Source organism: Rana temporaria, chromosome 3, assembly GCF_905171775.1.
Source record: "Rana temporaria chromosome 3, aRanTem1.1, whole genome shotgun sequence".
Classification (NCBI taxonomy): Eukaryota; Metazoa; Chordata; class Amphibia; order Anura; family Ranidae; genus Rana; species Rana temporaria.
This window is the reverse complement of record NC_053491.1, coordinates 331119472-331141856: the sequence shown is the minus strand read 5'-3', so window position 1 is coordinate 331141856 and position 22385 is coordinate 331119472. Positions and strand designations below refer to the sequence as shown.

Below are 22385 nucleotides of genomic sequence, written 5' to 3'. Positions count from 1 at the left end.
CAGTGGGAGGAGATTTTTCAGGCGGTGGGCAAGTGCTCCTTGAATGTATCACAAAGGCTCACCCAGTTGTATATCCTGTTACGTACCTATTACACCCCGCGCAGACTTAGTAAGATGAACCCGCAACTTGACCCTACTTGTACACGTTGTAAGAGAGACCATGGAGATTTGATTTATATGCTATGGAGATGTCCCAAACTCCACACTTATTGGGCAGGAGTAGTGAGTACCATTAACTCAGCATTTGGCGTGACTCTTCCACAGGACCCGAGGGCATGTCTCTTGGGGGCTCTGGAGGAGTACGAATGGGAAGAGGCGGACAGGGAAGTGATTCACAGGGTGTTGTTCCAGGCGAGGAAACTCATCATGGTTCATTGGAGAGCTGAGGCTCCCCCGACCCGTGCTGAGTGGATCGCCAACATTGGGACAACGATGAGGATGGAGAAACTGGTATACCAACACAGGGGCAATGCCCACAAGTTTGAGAAGCTATGGGCAAAGTGGCTGGATGTACCGGGCCTAACCCCGGTGGACTTGGTGATGGATAGGTTGCTGGGTATTATTGTTGGGTGAGACTTGGAATGGGAGCGGATGCCACAAAAGCGCTGTCCGGAGTGATGGCGGGGGGGGGGGGGGATTTACCTCCAGAACGGGATTGCTATATCTGTACATGTTAGTATGGCCTTGATTTTTATCTCTATTTTTTGTTTATGTCCCCGACATGTCGAGGGGATTCTGTATGCCTTGTACCTCTGCAAACTAAATAAAACTTTTGTTGGATTTAAAAAAAAAAGAATCTTCCATGAACTTAGAAGAAAGGGCTTCTGTACACGGCGTTGGTAATACACCACACTAGGGAGAGTCTTGCATTGGATGATTGAATGACCAAGTCTGATTGTTCCATGCTGCCAAAATGTTAAGTTGCAACAGTCTAGAGAGAAATTGAGTTTACAGCACAGTCTACATTAGGTTCAAGACCGACATGCAGGCAATGATCAAGCAGTTTGGGCTGCGCAGTCTGTTGTAAGTTGGCAGGGAAAGGGGGACAGATCCTTTAATAGGAGGTTGTCAAGGTATCCCACACAACATCGCTACTTTGACCATGAAGCAGAGCCAAAGCTGGGGGGTTGTAGACAGGTCAAAGGGAAGGATAACAAACTGGTAATGCTGATTGTCCATTCAAAAATGCAGAGATCACTGATGAAGCAGAAAGTAAGCATCCAGGATGTGTATTTGTGTATTGAGGCCAAACAATCATCCGGAAGTAGGGAGGCAGTGATTATCTTGATAGTTTCCCAGCAGAACATTTGAACCCATAGGAACAAATTGTGAGCCTTCAGATCCAGAATAGATCACACTCCTTTGTTCAGATAGGGAAACAAGAACGTTCCAAGTAGAAACATTGAAAGTGTACATCTCTTGGTATAGAGGTAAATGACCCTTTGAGGTAAGTGTTTGCTGGACAGCAGAAAACGCCCCATCACTCGGAAGAAGCCTTGAAACCAGACATGGCTTTTTATGAAAATATGTTCCTGCCTTAGATTTGATACTGGAAGTCTGAAATGGAGGAAAGGAATCTTTCCTAACCTCGGGAGTAGGAGCGGTACGGGTCTGTGTAAAGGTGCAAGCTTTGTTTTTCTGGGGGAGAAGAGTATTCCTACCACCTGTAATTAGCTTGATGTACTTTTCAAAAGGAGAGAACAAACAGGCGTTGGTCTTAAATAGTGGTCAGTTGAGCTTCCACCCATTTAAGAAGCAGTTACCCTTTGAAGGCAAATGATCATGTTGATAGGGACTTAACCTGGAGTTCTAACAGACTATGGCCTGAAGAATTCCTTAGGATGGAACTAGGATCTTGGGCCATGTGTGTAGGCAAGACAGCAATGGTCTGGCAAACTGACATAAAAGCAACCACAGAATGCATGGAAAAGGGAGCTTTAAAGAGGGCCTTTAACTTTTTGTCTACTGAGGCTTTAAACACAGGATTATCCTCCATGGGGGCCGGGGGTGCTCTGTATCTGAGCACCACAAACCAAAAATTATATTTCATTAATTTTTAACCAGTTCCCGACCGGCTCGCGCAGATATACTGCGGCACAATGGCTCTCCTGGGGGAAATACCGTATGGGTCCGTCCTTTCCTGTTGGTGGCCACCGAAAGCGTGCGCCCGCTGCATGGTGGGGGACCCGATGCACATGGCTGGCCACGCGTGACCACGAGAGCCAGCACAGGGATTTGTGTGTGTAAACACACAAATCCCTGTGCTGTCAGGGAAGAGGAGACATGTCGTTTGTTCCTAATAAGTAGGAACAGCGATATGTCTCCTCACCTAGTAAGGCCCGATTCACACCGATGCATTTTTTGTGCTTTTTGCATTTTGCAGATTTTCGCTACAGTCCATTTAACATGGTTTCCTATGGGACACGTTCTGTAGTGCAAATCTGCAAAAAGCACAAAAAATGCATAGGTATGAATCAGGCCAAAGTCACATCCTCATACAATTAGAACACGCTGAGGGAACACACATTTAACCCCTTGATCGCCCCCAGTGTTAACCCCTTCCCTGCCAGTGACATTTACACAGTAATCAGTGCATTTTTATAGCACGGATTCGCTGTATAAATGTCAATGGTCGCAAAAATGTGTCGAAAGTGTCAGATCTGTCTGCCGCAATGTTGCAATACTGCTAAAAATTGCTGATCACCGTCATTACTAGTAAAAAAAATTACGAAAATGCCATAAATCTTTCCCATAGATTGTAGATGCTAAAACTTTTGTGCAAACCAATCAATGTACGCTTATTGCAATTTTTTTTACCAAAAATATGTAGAAGAATATATATCAGCCTAAGCTGAAGATTTTTTTTTTTAATTTGGGGGATATTTATTATAGCAACATTTTTTAAATATTGTTTTTTTTTTCAAAATTGTTGATTTTTTTGGTTTATAGCACAAAAAATAAAAACCACAGAGGTGATCAAATACCACCAAAAGAAAGCTCTATTTGTGGGAAAAGAAGAAGGTAAATTTATTGCGCATACATCATGGGACACAGAGCCTTAATTACTTAATGGGTTATGTAGTCACCACAGGTGATTGGACACTGTTAAACCCAATTAAAATTGAGTTCCTCCCCTATATAACCCCTCCAAAATGGAGAGCGCCAGTGTCTGAGGTGGTTTGTCACGCTGAACATGTGCTAAGAAGAAAAAGCTGTTTTGATGGTCTTCTGCTGAGGCCTAGGAGCTATTACCGGATCCATACCTAGGGCCGATATTAAAAGCCTAAGATGAGTGGTACCCGGGCCTCGTGTAAAGAAGAAACAAGGTTTGCCTGTAATGTCTCTCTGCGGAGGTCTGGGCTCTGGGATCCAGGCTTTGGTGTACTAATGCAACTGTGGCACGGAAAGTTACTGGCAGAGTCTTCTACAGGTCCATGTATGAGGTTCCTCTAAGTAAGAACCCATGGAAAGCTGAAGGTTGGCACAACATACCCGCCGTGATGGGTGAAGGCTGGATCTACTTTTAGTAGCTTTCCTGCGGCGGGGATAAGGTAAGAGAGGATAATTTTATATAAATGTTATCTTCTGTGAGTAGGATGTATTTTATGGTTTTCACCACTAGAGGGAGTAAGTACATACCTGGTGTATTCTTACATAGCCATCCAGGACACGCTCAGTGAAGTCAGTCAGTTAAACACCACTCACCTCCTCCGCTGCAGGCTCTGCCATAAAAAATGCATACAGGGGTCCCCCCAAGAAGCCCCAGTGATCTGCTCTCCTTTCCTCTTCGCCTTAGGGCGACGCCATGACGGTCGACGCGCGCGCATGCCGTGAGCACGCTTTATACTGTCTATAGGCAGGTGGAGAGGGGAAGGGCAGTGGTTGCTCGTGCCCGTGCACAGGCACGGCGCACCTGTGTGCAGGCGCCAAGAGACTGATTGAACCAGGCAAACCTAAGACTCCTACTCGGCATCAGGTTGTGTAGTGAGCTAATATTTGTGTATTGTAAGACTATAGCAAAACAGTGATTGCATTTTGCTTTGCAGTAAGGACTAAGTCACCCAAAAGAGGTACAAGGGCTAGTAAAAGAGGCACCAGGAAATCCCCGCTTATGGCTAAGGATTCTGAGCTTGCCTGCAGTTTACCATTCCCCTCTGTCAGTCTGGTAGTAGCCTCACAGGATGATCATGTGCCCCTGTCTGGTTTTGCAGCTTCTCCTATGGCAGCTCCTGTATACGTCACTGAGGACACTTTAAAAGTTGCCTGGATGGCTTGGAAGAAAGCATTGCTAATATAATCGCAAACTCCTTAAAAGGTAGCAGAAAACAGGGTAGACCCCCTTCATCTGCTCTGGCTCTCTCATCAGATGAGCATTCTAAGGGTGAAAAATCCCTCTCTGGAGAATGAGGATCATGTGCAGTCTGAGGACTCCGAGGATGAGAGGATTCCTTCTACCTCTCAGTCGCTAAAGATGCAGGTGCAATATTATGCAGAGATGGTGCGTGCCACTTACAAATTGCCTCCTGTTGAAGCTTCTATGTCCTCTGCTTCTTCTTTGGGATCCCGGAAATCCCCACAGGCTGCATGCTCCTTTCCAGTTCATCCCTTGCTGGATAAACTGATGCATGATGACTGGGTTCACCCAGATAAACTGTTTTCTCCTCCTAAGCAGTTTTCCCTCCTTTATCCTATGGAGGAAGGTTTCACTAAGAAATGGGGAGTATCTGTTATAGATGCAACTATTTCTTGTGCAAACAAAAGCCTGACCTGTCCTATAGACAATGCTCAGGGCTTAAAGAATCCAACTGATAAAAAGCTGGAATCTTTAATGAAAGCCTCCTCCTCTATGGCCAGTGCTGTAGTACAACCTGCAGTTGCAGCGATTGGTAAATGTCAGTTCCCGTAAGAAACAAATGAAGCAGATAGTTAAGCTCCTCCCTACAGAGGAGATTGAGGTTTATGAGGACCTTCCTAAGGCCCTGTGTTTTGTGATTGATGCGATTATGGACTCTGTTGAGCAAGCACCCCGCTTGAATCTCCTGCTGGCACACATGTGCAGGTCCCTTTGGTTGAAACATTGGGAAGCCAAGGTTTCTTGCAAAAGATACTTGGCAGCGTTCCCCTTTGGTGGAGGACGCCTGTTTGGGGATGATTTGGATAAATTCAAAAGATTACCGGAGGCAAGTCTACTCTGTTGCCGCTTAAAAAGAAGAGTAATCGTCCTTCATTTAAGCGTTCTCTTTCCCCAGCCGCTGGAACCTCATTCTCCAGGCAGTGGCGACAGCCTCCCCAGTCTATTACTATGGTAAAGGCCCAGAGCCAAGCCCAAGGACAGAAAAAGGACTTGGGGTTCAAGATTTTCAAAGCAGAACTCCAAAACGTCCCTATGAAGGGACACCCCCGCTCGGCCGAGTGGGGGAAAGGCTGCTGCACTTTTCAAACGCCTGGCGGGACGAAGTTCAGGACAAGTGGGTCATCTCCACGGTGTCCTCAGGCTACAAGCTGGAATTTAGAGTACTTCCACCACCCCGTTTTCGGAGATCAAGAATTGCCAAAGATCCAGAAAAAAGAAAGCCTTTGTTTTTGGCCCTGGAACACCTGTTGTCCCAAGGGGTAATCATAGAGTTAGCCCCAGAGGTTTAAGGATCAGGTTTTTACTCAAACCTTTTCACGATTCCAAAACCAAAACGGGGATATAAGACCTATTCTTGATCTGAAAAGCCTGAATCAGTTTCTGAACATCCGCTCATTTCGCATGGAGTCTGTCCGTTCAGTTGTTTCCACCCTCCAGGGAGGAGAATTCCTGGCATCAATAGACATCAGAGATGCATATCTACATGTGCCAATAGTCCCCACTCACCAAAGATTTCTAAGGTTTGCGGTGGATCAGCGCCACTGACCCTCCTGCTCACCCCCTCAAGAGGCTTTCTCCACACCAGGGAGAAAGCCTTGCATTACTGTGTGTAGTTACAGACAGAAGAACAGGAAGTGAGGATTTCTCAGAAAAAATAAGGACATTTAAAAGCAAAATCGAAGGATGAGGTAAGTAAAGGAGGACTGCACTAAGGTAAAGTTAGCTATTTAGGGAAAATTGTTTTACCTTTACAACCCCTTTAAGTCTTTTGACAAATAAACATTTTTTTCTCGTAGCCATATCCTCAGCAAGGAGGGTATCGGAATTGGCGGCGCTTTCATGTAAAGAACCATATATGATTATTCATGATGACAGGGTGGTGCTGCGTCCTCACCCGACTTTCTTACCTAAAGTGGTTTTAGGATTTCATCTGAAGATATAGTCCTACCGCCTTTTTTTCCGGATCCGCAGTCTGTGGAGGAAGAGAGTCTGCACTCTCTAGATGTTGTAAGAGCGGTAAAAGTTTATCTGAAAGCTACGGCTCAAATACAAAAGACTGATTGTCTGTTTATTCTGCCACAAGGCCCAAGGAAGGGCCAGGCAGCGTCGAAATCTACTATTGCATGTTGGATTTGACAAGTCATTATTTAGGCCTATGGTTTACAAAAGAAGATTCCTCCTTTTCAGGTGAAAGCGCACTCGACTAGAGCAGTTGGTGCTTCATGGGCAGTGCATCACCAGGCCTCCATGGCTCAGATCTGTCAGACTGCTACTTGGTCTTCGGTCCATACATTTACTAAGTTCTACCATCCATCCATGCCTCCAAACTTTATGTTAAGAAATCACTTTGAAAAACACATCCTAGCATTTTTAGCCATGCCTATCTTGAGTAAGGACTGATCATTTGTTTAGTGTTTACTTCCTGGAATAAATGTGCCCTTAGCTTGGGCATGCAGGCAGGAGAATGTGCTTAGCTGAGAAAACCCCTCCCCTCCCCTTTTCCAGATAAAATAAAAAAAAGAGCAAATTAAGACTCTTGGGATGTATGACATAATTTTGGCCTAGTCCAGAAACCAGAAAACAAATGAAGAAATGTAAAGAAAAAAGTAAATATAATATATTTTAAAACAAGTAAATATAATATAACTTATTATCTATATACTAAGGCTAGAAGCATAAGGATTAAAACTAGTTTAAATTATTGAGAGAGTAAAGTTTCACTTTAAGACAAGAAAATGCTGGATCTACGAGAGGAATTGCCCACTTACATAGGAAACTTTCCCCAGATGGATACTGCAGAGCAAATCGTATCAGAAGTAAAAATGTTCCCTGGGTGAAGCTAGGGCAGGCTCTACCAGCGAGTGGACTGGGAAAGTCTTCATTTAGGCAATTATTGGACCCCATGATGAATAACTTGGGATGGACAGATCCCAGCTGCTCAAACACCAAGCAAGAGCATCGAGCGTCAATAAGGGTAGCAATGGTATCCTTCAGTTTGGGCAAAATTAATGTTACAATTGTGTCATTCAGATCCAAATCCTTAGAATAAGGATCATCCTCAAGAATGATGGTCTGAAGAAGGCAGTGTTATTCAGATTAGGGAAAACCATTAGAGTAAAGGATACTGGGACCCTGGGTAGATAAACTATCACCCCTGTCAAAGTCATGAGCCTGAGCTAGCAAGTCTACATGACCGTTTTCCTATTTGCTTAAGAGGGTGGGGTGTGCCTTGTTGTCAAGCACCTGTAGGCCACTGTGAACCCAGGTTGTGTGGATAAAACTGCTATACTGTGCCACTATTAGAGAGCCAGGAGTTGTTGCTGGTCCAAAGTCACCCCCAGCTGCAATAAAACAATTTAAAGTGATAGAGAAAGAGAGAGAGAAAGAACTGCATTTTGTGCATGCAAGTGCTTTACACAAGCCCCACAACAACTATGTACAGCCGCCTCTTCCCTTCCATCTCAATGGACGGATGTAGGTCCTGTGTACAGCCACGTGTGTGAAGCCAAAGACTAAAGCCTTCATATACATTATGTGGTAATGCATGGCAACCAATAAGAAATAACTTTATATATATATATATATATATATATATGTTATATTTTGTTATTCCGATTACAACAAATTGACTCTGACCAGATTAACTTGTCAACTGTCTGCCTGAAAATCTGCACTTTGTCTCACCCTAAAATCCCTTTCCAGCCTCTTTTTCTTGTAGCTGCCGTCTGTATGTATAATAGGTTGGAAGGAAGCAGTGCCAAATCTAATAAGTGGTCCAGAAGAATCAGCTACATCTCCTCTCTTATTACTAAGCCTTGCCATTGCTAATGGAGCAAACACTACTTTATGGGTGGATCGATGCTCATGGTGCTCCTTTGACCTTGCATTTTTTCAATGTTTGACATGTCTCTATGGTTGATTCTCACTTGTACCCATGCTCTTATTATTAAGAATACACCAGGCATATTAATATTTCACAATAATGTAATATGTGCAAAGTTATAATCAAGCCTAGCTTACCTCTCCGATGGCACAGTAGTGGCCATTGGGACAAACTGTAAGAAGAGAAAATAAAAGGTTTAAAACACTAAAGGTAGATCTGCAGGCAGGTGTAAAAAAAAAGCACTTCTATCTTGCTTTATGTCCACTTACACTAGGGTTGCCACCTGTGCTACATAATCCCGGATTGTTCCAGATCTCAGGCTGACATGCTGTGTCCTGTATTGCTACACAGTTTGTTCCATATTAATACATCTTCACTGCCACCTGCTGACTCAGCCAGTGGACGCTGTGGTGCCCTGTAACATGGTGTGCCGCCTATCTATCACTGTGACAGACGATACCTGTGTACCATGCACTCTGTGCAAGTTTGCATGCCCCGCCCCAGCATCAGGTAACTGATGACTGGAAGTAGTAGTTCTTGGGGGTGGTGCTGGAGGCTGGACAGGAACAGAGCAGTGCTGAGTAGAGGGCTGCCCATTGTGATGCTAGTGGGCCAGTACAGTACTGGAAAGACCACCTTCATCGGTTGGGCGCATGTCATGCTGGGTATAGTGTCTTCAGTGCCGTGCCAATGAAATGGCATGGTCCTCAACCTCCATGTGCCATACATGCCACCTGGCTAACTCTGTACTGGTATGCTTCCTTCTGTGTGCCTGACATGGCTCATCCTCTAAGTGCCACCCCTTCTATATGTACCTGCTGTTGCTGTACCTGCATGCTTACTTTTTGCTGGACTGGCATGGCCCTGACCCTAAATATGCCACCAATGTAATACATGCTGGCTGTCACTGTAATGACATGCTTATTTTTTGAGAAGTTGAGCTCACTATACCACCTTTGCCATATATGCTGGCATCCCATGGACTGGCATGGTTTTTACTCTCACTAGGTCACCTCCACCATGCATGTTGGCTGTCACTCTACTGACATGCTTCCTTCTTTGTGAAGGGCATGCCTTTGACCCTCACTATGCCACCTCTGCCATACCTGCCAGCTACCCCCGTATTGTACCCCTGCACACAATAAAATGGATGCGTGGTCACAGGGACACCTTCCTTCATACTGAAAAAAAGGGATTTTTAATACAGCTTACCTGTAAAATCCTTTTCTTGGAGTACATCACGGGACACAGAGCGGCATATTCATTACTATGTGGGTTATATGGAGTACCTTCAGGTGATGGACACTGGCAATCTCAAACAGGAAGTCCCCTCCCTATATAGCCCCCTCCCATAGGAAGAGTACCTCAGTTTTGTAGCAAGCAGTATGCCTCCCAAAAATGGTCCCCATAAGAGGGGTGGGAGCTCTGTGTCCCGTGACGTACTCCAAGAAAATGATTTTACAGGTAAGCTGTATTAAAAATCCCTTTTTCTTTCTCGTACATCACGGGACACAGAGAGGCATATTCATTACTATGTGGGATGTCCCAAAGCAATGCTTTATTGAGGGGAGGGAGACATCTTCCCAAGACAACAGGATTTAAATTAGAGGTACACTCAAAATAATAATAAATCCAACTTAGTCAAGAAAATACATTTAAAATTTAAATTTAAATCAAGGGTGCCCCCGATTCTGAGGGTCTTAAATCGCAGCCTGCAGCACTGCCTGCCCAAAGGCTGTATCTGCATTCCTTCTTACGTCCAACTGGTAAAATCTTGTAAACATGTGGACTGATGACCAGGTTGCCACCTTGCATACTTGAGCCATAGAGATCGGATGGTGTGCTGCCCAGGAGGCGCCCATGACCCTGGTAGAATGAGCCTTTATTGATAAAGGAGGAGGCAGCCTCTTCAAGCCGTAGGCCTGAGTGATTAACTGTTTAATCCATCTCGAGATGGTGGATTTTGAAGCTGCCTGCCCCTTCTTGGGCCCATCTGGCAAAATGAACAACACATCTGTTTTCCGAATCTTCTCTTTAGCTTTAAGATAGGCCTTCATGGCCCTGACAATATCCCAGGTATGCAGCAACCCTTCCCTTCTGGAAGTGGGTTTCGGAAAGAAGGATGGTAGTACCAAATCCTGGTTTAGGTGAAAACTGGATATAACCTTTGGTAGAAAGGAAGGATGAGGACAGAGAACCACCCTGTCCTTATGCAGAATAAGATATGGTTCCTTACAAGATAAGGCTGCCAACTCTGATACTCTTCTGGCGGAAACTATGGTGACCAGAAATACCAACTTCCTTGTCAGTAAAACCAAAGGAATTTCAGCCAACGGCTCAAAAGGTTGTTTCTGCAGAGATGACAGAACAAGATTTAAGTCCCACGGACAGAGTGGTGACTTGACCGTAATACGTAAGACCCCCTGAATGAAGGTCTTAACTAGCGAGTGGGTGGCCAGCGGCCTTTGAAACCATACTGACAGAGCTTAAATCTGTCCCTTGATTGTGCTTAATGCCAGGCCTTTATCCACTCCTAGCTGGAGAAAACTTAACACTATCAATGGTATATTTGCGGGAAAGCCATTTCTTGGACTCACACCAGCCTACGTAGGCCCTCCAAACCCTGTAATAAATTACTCTGGAGACCGGCTTTCTAGCCTTAATCAGGGTAGAGATTACCTGCCTAGACAGACCTCTACCCCTGAGAATCAGGGATTCAGCCGACAGGCCGTCAAATTTAGACGCCGTAATGCAGGGTGCAGGATCGGGCCTTGCGAGAGTAGGTCTGGTCATAGAGGAAGAGTCCAAGGGTCTCCCACTGCCATTTTCAAAACTAGTGAGTACCACGCCCTCCGGGGCCAAGCTGGAGCTACCAGGATGACTGGCCTGTGCTCTACTCTGATCCTGCGCAACAGGCGGGGTAGTAACTGTAGCGGGGGAAAGGCATACAGAAGTTTGAACTGATGCCAAGGGCAAACCAACGCATCGGTTCCGCAGGCCATAGGGTCCCTTGTCCGGGACATGAACCTGTCTAGCTTCTTGTTGAATCTCGATGCCATGACATCCACGTCTGGCAATCCCCACCTCTGGCAGATTGTCTGAAAGACCTGGGGATGAAGAGACCATTCCCCTGGCGACAGAGTTTGGCGACTTAGGAAGTCCGCCTGCAGGTTGTCCACTCCGGGAATGAATATCGCCGATATGCAGGGTACATGAGCCTCTGCCCACAGGAAAATCAAGCTCACCTCTCTCTGAGCGGCCTGACTCTTGGTTCCCCCTTGGTGGTTTATATATGCCACAGCTGTGGCATTTTCTGATTGTATTCTCACCGGGGACCCCTGCAATTTGGCTGTCCAAGCCCAGAGGGCTAGCCGAGCAGCTCTGAGCTCCAAGATATTGATGGGCAACTGCCTCTCCGCCTCTACCCAAGTACCTTGGCGGGTGTGACCATCCAAGACCGCTCCCCAGCCTCTCAAGCTGGCATCTGTGGTCACTATCTTTCAGGCTACTGGGCTGAAAGATTTTCCCTTCAGCAGATTCTGAGGGTTTAACCACCAGCACAGACTTTGCCGGACTCTTGATGATAGAGGTAAAGGAAATTCCAAGGCCTGTGCTCTCTTGCTCCATGCTGTCAGAATGGCTGCTTGTAGGATGCAAGTGTGGCTCTGAGCGTAAGGTACCGCCTCGAACGTGGCCACTAGCTTGCCTAGTAATCGCATACATAGGCGAATAGTTGGGTCTCTTTTGCTTAGAACCAGATGTATCAATTCCTTGATAGCCTCGACTTTTACCAGAGGCAGGAACACCTTTTGCTGTTCCGTGTCTAACCTCATGCCGAGATATTCCAACTGCTTTGTGGATTGAAATGCTGATTTTTCTCGGTTTAGGACCCAACCCAACCTCTCGAGGTACTGAACCGTGAGGGCCACTGCTCGCTCCAGGCAAGGAGGCGAGTGATCTATGATTAGGAGGTCGTCCAAGTAGGCTAGGACCGTGACCCCTTGGATCCTTAGATTGGCTAGAATTGGAGCTAGGACCTTCGTGAACACCCGGGGGGCCGTAGCCAGCCCGAAAGGGAGCGCCACAAATTGGAAATGACGCTGAGCCACCGTGAAGCGTAAAAATCTTTGATGTGGCTGAAAGATCGGTACATGAAGGTAAGCATCCTTTATGTCTATAGAAGCCAGAAAGTCGACCTTTTGGAGGGCGGCGACTGCCGACCGCATGGATTCCATCCGGAAAGATTGAACCTTTAGGTAAACGTTTAAACCCTTTAGGTCCAAAATTGGCCTGACATCGCCGTTGGGCTTTGGGATGATAAACAGATTGGAGTAGAAACCTAGCCCTTGCTCTTGGGCTGGAACCCCTACTATCACGCCCTGGCAAAGTAGACGATCCAATGCCGCCAGTAATGAGGCCTCTTTTGTCGGATCGTTTGGTACCCTTGACTCCTGATAATGAGGTGGAGGAAACTTTAGAAACTCGAATCTGTAGCCTGTGGCCACCGAAGACCGGACCCATTTGTCGGGGATGTTGGCTTCCCAAATCTCTGTAAAGAGACAAAGCCTTCCCCCCACCCTCGTGGGTGGGGGCGCCCCTTCATAAAGCAGACTTAGGGTCTGGTTTTGCTGGTTTGCGATACCATGGCTTTTTGCCTCCAGAGGCCTGTCCCTGCGATTTATTGTTAAAGTTTGATCGCGCAGGAGGCCGTCGATACTGCCTGGAATTTGAGGGCCCCGGAACAGGGGAGAGCTGCCTAGCAGGACCCCAGAATTTCTTTTTGACTGGTAAAAGGGTACTTTTGCCACTTGAAATAGTCTGAATGTATTTATCCAGATCTTCTCTGAAGAGTCTTCCCCCATGAAAGCCTGCCAGAAGTTTTTTGCATGGGGGCTCGCCGCCCAGTTCTTTAACCATAAGAGCCTTCTCATATGCACTAAAAATAGTGATAAACGAGACGCCTGCTGGATGGAGTCCTTTATAGCATCCACCGCAAAGCACAGAGCTCTGGGAATATCAGATAGCTCCTCTGCCTGCTGGGCAGGAATGTCTTTAAGCATCTGTTTTGTCTGGTCTTTTAAAGCTTGACAGACCCCGATAGCAGCCACTGCTGGCTGTACCACTGCTCCTGCCGTAGCAAAGGAAGCTTTTAAAAGTGTTTCTAAACGTTTATCGACCGGGTCTTTAAACATTTGTATGTTTTCCACCGGGCAAGTTAATGACTTATTTACACATGAGATTGCTGCGTCCACAGCTGGGAGTGCCCACCTTTTAGAAAACTTCTCTTCCATAGGGTAGATAACCGAAAATCTTTTAGGCGGCAGAAAAATTCTGTCTGGTCGTACCCAATCCTGGAAGATTAATTCCTCTAACAGAGGATGGACCGGAAAAACTGTGTTGCTCAAGGTCGCTTTTAAAGAGCCCAAAGAGGAAACTGCCGTAACCCGAGGCTCTGGTAAGGGCAACTTAAATGCCGAGCGGACCATGTCCGTCAAAGACTGGACCCACAGACTCTCCGCTTTGGAGGCTGAGAATGGTTCCTCCACAGTAGATTCCTCAACCTATGAACCTTCTAGGTTCTGGTCCAATTGGTCCTCCTGAAATTCTAATTCCTCCGGAGAGAGAACTTCAGCATCTGAGGATACACATTTAGGCGAAGGGGATCTAGTCCCTTTCTTGCCTGGTATAGAATTAGTGATCATAGCCGCCAATCTTTTCTCTAGCCCTCCTAGGGAGACGGCTAGCATTTCCTCTGTGACAAACACAGGGTTGGGTGGATCTGGGCCAGCCTCAGCACCAGACCCCCCTACTGGCTCAACAAAGGCGCCCACCACTGGGTTAATAGGTGGGGAGAGTACTGGCATAGCCTGACTCGTATCCTCAGAATCCGGGGGGGGGAACCCTTTTGTTTTTTGGCACCTTTTACATCCCTTGATCCCGAGCCATGGTACAATACCGAGGTACCCCTGCTTACAACAACTGACTGTTGTAGCTAGGAGAAAATATCTATGTGGTTTAGGGAACAGTAGAGACTACTAATGTCCAAAAACCTGGTGGGGAGCCCAGTATGTTTTATTTATTTTTTTTAAACATTTTTTTTTTTTCTTTCGGATCTTGTCCGCCTTTTTTTTTTTTTTTTTTTTTAAACAATACTGTCCCCCCACAAAAAAATTGCTAGTATCCACCTGCTGCCATGAAAGGGATTTTAGGCTAGATAGAAATAGCTAGTTCTGGTTCCAGAACTGCAATACTCCCTTGCGCCACTGGGTGCCACTGTGCATCAACAGCAGCGCTGCCGCTCTGTGTCCTCCTCTTCAGAGCTCAGTAACAGACTGAGCTGTATAGCACAGAGGAAGGGACGCCCCTTCCTCCTAAGACATGACGTTGCCGCCCCCCACCCCCTCCGCAACAGCGCAAACATTTTCGTATCCTCGCGCACGTGTTACGGGGGGGGGGGGGCCATGCTGGAAGCCACCACGGCGCCCTGCTGCAGGACCCGACCGGAGGAGAGCAAGCACCGCACGGCACCCAATCAGGTAAGAGCCCTAGGTAGGTCCTAGACACCTCCCTAGTTCTGGGTAAGGTATAGGCACACAGCCCCCCTATCCCCAACCTAGCGCGCAGCCAGATAGTACCTGCAACATAGACCAGGAAAATCAAACATTTGGGGAGTACAAACACAGACCATCCTGTCTATATACAGACATAGTGGCCCCAGACTGCCAATGCAGGAGCATACTCAGGCTAACTCCCCCAAAGATTTCCCCTAGAGAGCCTGCTGTCGAACCAAGTCCCGCAGCCGCTCCATGCTCCATGCCGCAGGACGTTGCATAGCAAGTGGTCCAATCTTCCCCCATCTCCGTGGGTGGCGTACTAGACCTTCAGGCCCTGGGGTCCTGGAAGGAACCCACTGTCCTGGACCTATACAGCACCCTGGCAAACAGGTTTCTTTAGGCACTAAAAAAGGCTCTAAGTCCTGGGCCCAGGGTCCAGCTCTCTGAAAGAGAAGCATTATAGGCAAAAACCCCTCGGTTTGGGGCCCGGGTACTGTCCACTTTGGCTCTGAGGCACCTTGGACAGATCCGGTTAGCCTGCCTTGATCCCAAGGATGTGGAGGCAAAGCTATTCCATGACCAACACCTAAGACACTGGCGAAAAAACTGAGGTACTCCTCCTATGGGAGGGGGTTATATAGGGAGGGGACTTCCTGTTTGAGATTGCCAGTGTCCATCACCTGAAGGTACTCCATATAACCCACATAGTAATGAATATGCCGCTCTGTGTCCCGTGATGTACGAGAAAGAAATCCCCAGTACTACTAAGCTTCCTTATCCTGATGTGAAATCAAAAATGGTGGCACCCTGCAACCATGCAGGACTTTCAGATTACTACACAGGGAAGTCTTTCACGAGTAAGCAACATGCCTAAACACCTACATACATATTAAAGCACAGTGGCATTCAAGACACCTTGAGGAGGACTAGGTATTTTCCACTTCATGTTTGTCCTAAATATCAAATAATGTTTTTTTTTTTTTAAATATCAACTGGTACATTACAATGTTCCACATTGAGAACAATTTGATCTCCAGATGAAGCTTAATCCTGAGGCACCTGCCAAAGTTGCTCTGTGGGCAAGCCATACAATAAACAACATCCAAAATGATCAGAAAAAAAAAGTATACTTACCATACCAGTGCAGCTGTTCCGCCACTGCAGATCTAGCATTGGAGAGCATGTCCTCTGGCATGGTTGGCAAAAAGGAGTTCTTTAAACAGGATAAAAATAAACGTATTTATATGCTCACTTGAACTTATAATATAAATTAAACCCTCCTTTAAAAACAGATGTTCTAAAATAGCATGTTAAATGCTGAGGAATCTCTTTTTTATCATTTTACATTCAGGTATGTTTACATAATCATGCCATGTTTGGCACTGTAGCTTCCTAGGTTGGATTCCAGTTTGTGCACAAGCAGCAGAGCCCCGAATGCAAGTAAGGGAACAAAGCCATGAGTCTCTTCTTTATGGACCACATGTCTGTTGCTCTGTGGCCGGTTCTGACACTGTGGCTTTGAAGAGGACAGTCTTAATAGCAGCAATAAAGCTGAAAGCACCTGCGCACTATGACCTGTACTGCTGTAGCAGTGAGTGTCCTAAAGTGAGAATGTTACTTGTTTTTTTAAACAAGTACAATACGCTAACAAGTGCCAACTACGGCCTGCATTTGAGACTATAAAACATTCATATATTTTCATATCACATTTTTCCAGTCTTCTTATCTTCTATATTATAAAAAAAAAAACTGTATCTGAAACTCAGTACCTCAGTTTACAATATGTTTATAAATGTAAATCAGAAATAAACAAACATAACTTACCTGCATTCTAGCAGAAGAGAATGAGAGATTTTTCAAGGGTACTAAAATTTGGTTATTTCCAGATAGAAGAATGGAGGCCAAGTGCATGGCTAATCCAAAAATGGCTGTGTATGACCCTCTCATCCCGGGAACAGCTTGGAGGAATGGTCGGTTGTTCCTCAGCAGTGTCTCCAAAAACTGATTCAGAGATCTGTCCTTGAACATTTGGGCATTTTTTATAAAGTCCATCACAGCCTTCTGTTCCTATGTCAGACACATTTGAAAAGATATTATTTACAAGGTTGTGAATGTTTAGGTACAATATGCTGCAGGAGTTCACAGTATATTGCAGCAGAAAAACATTTAAAGCAGGGCAAAGCTGCAGTTCTAATTAGTGTCAACCCCACCAGTTGATTGATCACAGTGGTTCACACATGATACCAGGGCCACTCATAGCGGCCCAGTACACTGATCTGTAATACACTGTGCCTGGTGGACACAGCGGTCACAGATGGCGGGGCTGCGAGCACCGAAACTAGGAGGACGCAACAGTGTGGCCAGCTACAACAACTTAGCCGTACCTGTGCATTGGCCGGGCAGAGGAGGTAAAAAAGTTATATTCTTTATGTTTAATGGTCATTTGTATTCTCTTGGTGCACACTTAAACACTGTCATTATGCTTTATCTTTTTGGTGTTTGTACAGTTACACAATACATGTTACAAAGAAAATAAAATCGAATAAATAAAGCAACAGACATTTGTATTTCAGCAAATCTTTTGACTACTTACAGTGTGTGCTGTTCCTTGTTGACCACAGTTGCGTACCCCATAGTACAAGGTTATTTCACGGAATACAGCAAGCAAGAGGTGGACAGCCAGTGCCTGATCCCGGCTTTTACATTCCTTAGAAAAAACAAGACATACTGAGCTAAGAAGTGTAGAAAAAAAACAAAAATCCTTATAGGGTGCAAAAAATACGTGTCATGGTGTTCATAGTCAGCTTCAAAAAATGGCCTTTGCAGTTCTGTGTAGCACTTTTATGCCTCTAGAATGAAACCTGACTTGTGCACAGTCCTAGTAGAGAAAGGGATATTACCGCTCCAGGCAGGTCAAATGAAGGTAAAAGCCTCTCCTCCAGATTAGAAGCCCCAGGTGCTGGCAACGCATGTAACAATGCAAATGGAAAGAAATTCTGGACAGCCGCACTCCAAAAAAAGTTTTTGGATAGTGCGGATGTCCAGAATTTCTTCCATTTGCATTGTGCACAGTCCTGTCAGGGAGTGGTAACTGCAGTTTGTAGGAATAGGTTCCTGGTGGCCACACACTTTAGCAGTCTAATGGGCTTAGGAGCTTGCAGAGGGGTTTGGGAGCCCAAAGAGGGGCCCATGAACTGAGTGGGGCCCAGTTTTTGGAAGCATGTGATGTCTCTCTAAAGCAGCCTTTCTCAACCCTTTCAGATCTCTGCTCTCCTCTATGGGAGGATCGGATGAACACGGACCGTCTGTCTGTGTTCACCCGATTCGATGACAGATGAAAAAATAGGATTTACCTCCATCTGCAGAATCGGACCATAGTGGGGACCGATGAGATCGGGTGTCAGCGAATGTTCATCCGCTGAAACCCACTATCCCATAGGGATACATGTATGTCCGTATTTCATCCGAAAATTGATGGATGAAATATAGACATACTGTCCGCATGTGTGAAAGGGCCCTTTATGTTTCTCTTTCTTTCATCCCCTATAACCGTCTTTGATGATAATATGGAGCTCTAAATATGTTTTCCTTTGTTTATAAATTAGCTCAGGTCACCCCGCAAGAACAGACACCGATTTCACAGAGCCAGGTGATCACATACAAGAGGGTTATTAAGCACAGTTTCAAACAATCGTTTTTCAAATAATCCTTGTTAGATTGATGGTACTGCCTAAATAGCCCACAAGATCGTTGGGGGGCAGGGCGATAATTCAATTTTATTGATGTAGTGTAATGGAATGTGGACACTATTGTTATGTGCACCCAGGGCTTTTTTTCAAGGGGAACTTGGGGGAACTCAGTTCCACCACCTCTGGCTCAGACCCTTTGGTGCCTGCTCACCACAATCACTTGTAAACACAAAAGTCTGGTTTATGTGTTTACAAGTGACAGCTCTGCACTCTGTGTGTAACCCCCTGAGCTCTGCACTTTGTATGTAATGCAATGCTGGTATTTAATGCCCCTTCAAGACCCTTCTACTGTTTGTGAAATCTAAACGGGTCGTATTTGAGTTCCTGCACCTATTTTCTGAGAAAAAACGCTCTGTGTGCACCTAATCTAACAACTGTTCCTTAAGACGGTGTAACTTTTCATTAAAACCTTATGGGGGAAAAAAAGAATTGTGATTTTCTACAAGCGTTTTTCCAAGTCAAAACTGTGTGATGACAGCATGTGCTGCTAACACTCAATTATAACAATATGCTAGGAAGAATGGGTGGCTGAGATCAAGAAATAGGTCCTTCCAATAGCTGCATAATAGCTTCCATAACTGCGCTAATGAGTTTTTAGAAGACTTGCCCTTGAATTCGAATTTAGTGATGTAAAACATATATATAAAACAAATTGAGATACCTCTATGGCAGTTGCAAGCCTTTCTTCTTTGCCTTCCATCATTGCTCTGCTTATACCGTCCCTCAGTACTTTGTAGCTTTCACCACATACCAAGAAATGGTCCATTTGATTTGTCTCAGTGTCCTGCAAAAACAAACATGGCACAGGGTAATAATGAATGTCATTCTTGCCAAGTGTTAAGATTTGTCCATATATACAGAGTATATTTGATCTAGGTACTTGATAAACATTTTTAAAAAGGTCTGCACACTAAGAAAATTATGACAATGTGCAAACAAAATAATCACTCAATTAATGTGAAATCCCCAAAAAGTGCAACAATGAGTATGGACACAAACTCCTATCAGTACAGCAGTGGATCTTGTGAAATATATGGGTTGCCTTTGATTTTAACATACACTGGAGTGGGAGATATTGCAGAATTCCAGCCAAGCAGTGTGTGTGGAACCCCTTCATGATGAGACTATCATTTACAGGCCGATTTGACTAAGTAATAGGGTCTTATCTGCTCCGGTAAAAGTCCATTTCTTACGATGGTGATGGTCCATATGGTGATCACAAGATTTGATTAAATACGATATTTGTAACAGTACAACAGTGATTTGGCATTCAATTGAGACTAATTATTTTTTGCACATATGTACTGTAAATTGGATTTTTTTTTGGGGGGGGGGGGATTTCACATTAATTCAGTGATTATTTTGTTTGCACATCATCACAGTTTAGCGTTGGAAGTTATTTATTTCTTTTTCTACACAGTTTATCTGACTGCTTCTTGCCAGAGGCTTGATTTTGCACCTGCCAGCATGATTTCTATCATGTTTGTTTGAATTTACTTAGGGCCCTTTCACATGGGCTTTCCGATCAGGTCCGCCAGTTGGTTTTTTCAAGCAGACCTAATCAGACCCTCCAGTTCACCCTATGGAGCAGCAGATATTATTGGACACATGCCGCTGAAACACGTCACTATCCGATCCAATCCTGCCCGCTAAATCCAGATGGATGGTGGTCCCATTTTCCATCCGTCTGGCGGATCGGATGAAAACAGACAGACGGTCAATTTCCACCTGATTTCCCAATATAGGAGAGCGGGACTGTGTCTGTGTCCGCTCTGCACAGCGGACCTGTCACCCGCCTGCTGCTCAGTGAGCAAGCGGATTCCATTAAGCGGAGGTGCCCGTGTGAAAGGGGCCTAAGGGAGAAGATCATTATCACATTGCAAGGTGAATAATGTGAAGCTGTGCTAACTTCAATCAGCCAATCATGTGCAAACAAAAAAAAATGTCTTGCACAAGTAAGTTGACACTTGGCATTACCTCATTCAATAAACAAAGTGAAAATTCCCCTGGCATAATGAGCATTCTCTACTCCCTAAATATATAAACCCCATTGAGTTTGCTAATTAGTTTATGAATGCTTTTAAATGTATTAGTTATTCTGCAAACAATAGGAAACATTAAATCGCAAAATTATTAAATATATGTGGAAATCTACAAAATCGGTCACGTTTTTTCATATACGAGGTGTGTTATGGCAATGCACGAACCACGCATTGTGAAGAGATCAAATATAAGACAGAATATCTGTCAGGTTCAACTGTTCTGTGTCCTCCCTGTCCCATTGGCAATGGACGCCTGCCAGACAGACGCTTATATTTTTAGGAAAAATTGTTAGAAAATCTAGTTTTATAATGTTAATTGTATTCCCATTAGAGAACCTGCTTCACTTTCTGACCCTGTATAAGTGGTAACCAGAATAAGAAGATAGGAAAATCTACCCAACAGACCAGAAAGCAAAAAAGCAAAACAAAAATATAGACAGCCCCAGAACACAGGCCCCCAATGACCCCAGAACACAGGCGGTTTAGGTTTATGTAAACCCACACAATGTACCTTAAATGCATACATTTTGTCTGTTAAATATACAATTAAGAGCATTTGTTATATGTCTACAATAAGTGCAAAAAACTACTCGTTGACCCTGCAAGAAAACTTGTCGGCTAATAAATTCCTGTAGTAAGTAGATAACAGCTCAGGTGCATCAAAATCTAAAATGTTATCAGACTACAAACAGCCTGCCTTTGTTCATGTCTGCAGCATGATGGATTGATGGGACTAGTAGTTTGCAGAAAAGCTATAATGAGATTTCTGCTTTGTGGTAAGATCAATAGATGTTTTCTGCAAATGCTGACAATGTTTTTAGATAAAAAAAGAAAACAAATGCAGCCACAACATCCAACGACTGGTAAACTGACCTATATAAAATGTTATGTTCTTGGGTTTAGACATACTTTATATGTTTTACCTTTTTTTGCAGCATTTCTCGAGGGAACAGCCATTTGAATGCAGGGTCTTTAAAATGTCTTTGGACTGTGTCCATGCCATGCAGATTAGCTAGTTTGCGGATTAGATAAACTCTGTACCAATCATTGCCAGACCTGGAACATAAATCTTTCACACATCTCATGTATTGTTCATTTATGCCCCCTGAAACATAAGTCAAATGTTACATAATAAATGACTTAAACAATGCTAGACAGCTAGTACAGTACACAAAGACCTTATAAAAACAGAACATGACAACTCCCCTATTTATTTCTTGCTTAACCTCCTAGGCTTTAGCTTTACCTTTAATCATTTTAAATTAGACAACACATTCTACCTACAGTCTTCCAGGACTGTAATGGGATCTAATGTTGCACCCTCTTTTGCAAACATATACATGCACCAATATGAACATAACATCTTATAGCCTAGATTGGCACCATATGTGTTGTTTTATCATTGCTAGATAGACAAACTCTTTGGTCTGGAAGTGTTGATGGACTGACACTGAGAATTGATAATCTCAATGATAAGCCTACCCCAATTAAGTTGACTCTAGGGGCAGGTTTACCCCTGCTTTGCTGTCTAAAGAATGATCTGCACCCAGATCACTTTGCAGCAAACATATGATAAGGGGTGAGGAGACATTCTATGACCTCCTCTTCGCCTGTTTAACCCCCTAAATACTGTACAACCACTCTGCACGCATTTTGCATGGTTAAGGGCACCTGCCAAGTACGACAGGGGGTATAGTTCCTGTCACAGCGATTGTACATCCCTAGCTAAACGCAACGCAACCTCAACGCAAGTGTAAATTTGCCCCTACAGCTTCTGATATTGACATCAATTTCATGGATCTT

General features: G+C 44.7%; 1 protein-coding gene across 5 annotated transcripts in view; it reads right to left on the bottom strand.

Annotated features, from left to right (window-relative positions):
- The window catches only part of RNF213 (ring finger protein 213), a 520350-nt gene that overhangs the window by 59538 nt on the left and 438427 nt on the right, over window positions 1-22385 (bottom strand). For all 5 annotated transcript variants that reach the window (XM_040345008.1, XM_040345007.1, XM_040345006.1 and 2 more), the window contains 6 exons: window positions 21506-21687; window positions 19202-19324; window positions 17385-17498; window positions 16616-16858; window positions 15926-16004; window positions 8375-8409 (listed from right to left, as the gene is read on the bottom strand). In XM_040345008.1, the coding sequence (XP_040200942.1) occupies window positions 8375-8409; window positions 15926-16004; window positions 16616-16858; window positions 17385-17498; window positions 19202-19324; window positions 21506-21687 (776 nt within the window). The remainder of the gene's footprint in view (window positions 1-8374; window positions 8410-15925; window positions 16005-16615; window positions 16859-17384; window positions 17499-19201; window positions 19325-21505; window positions 21688-22385) is intronic.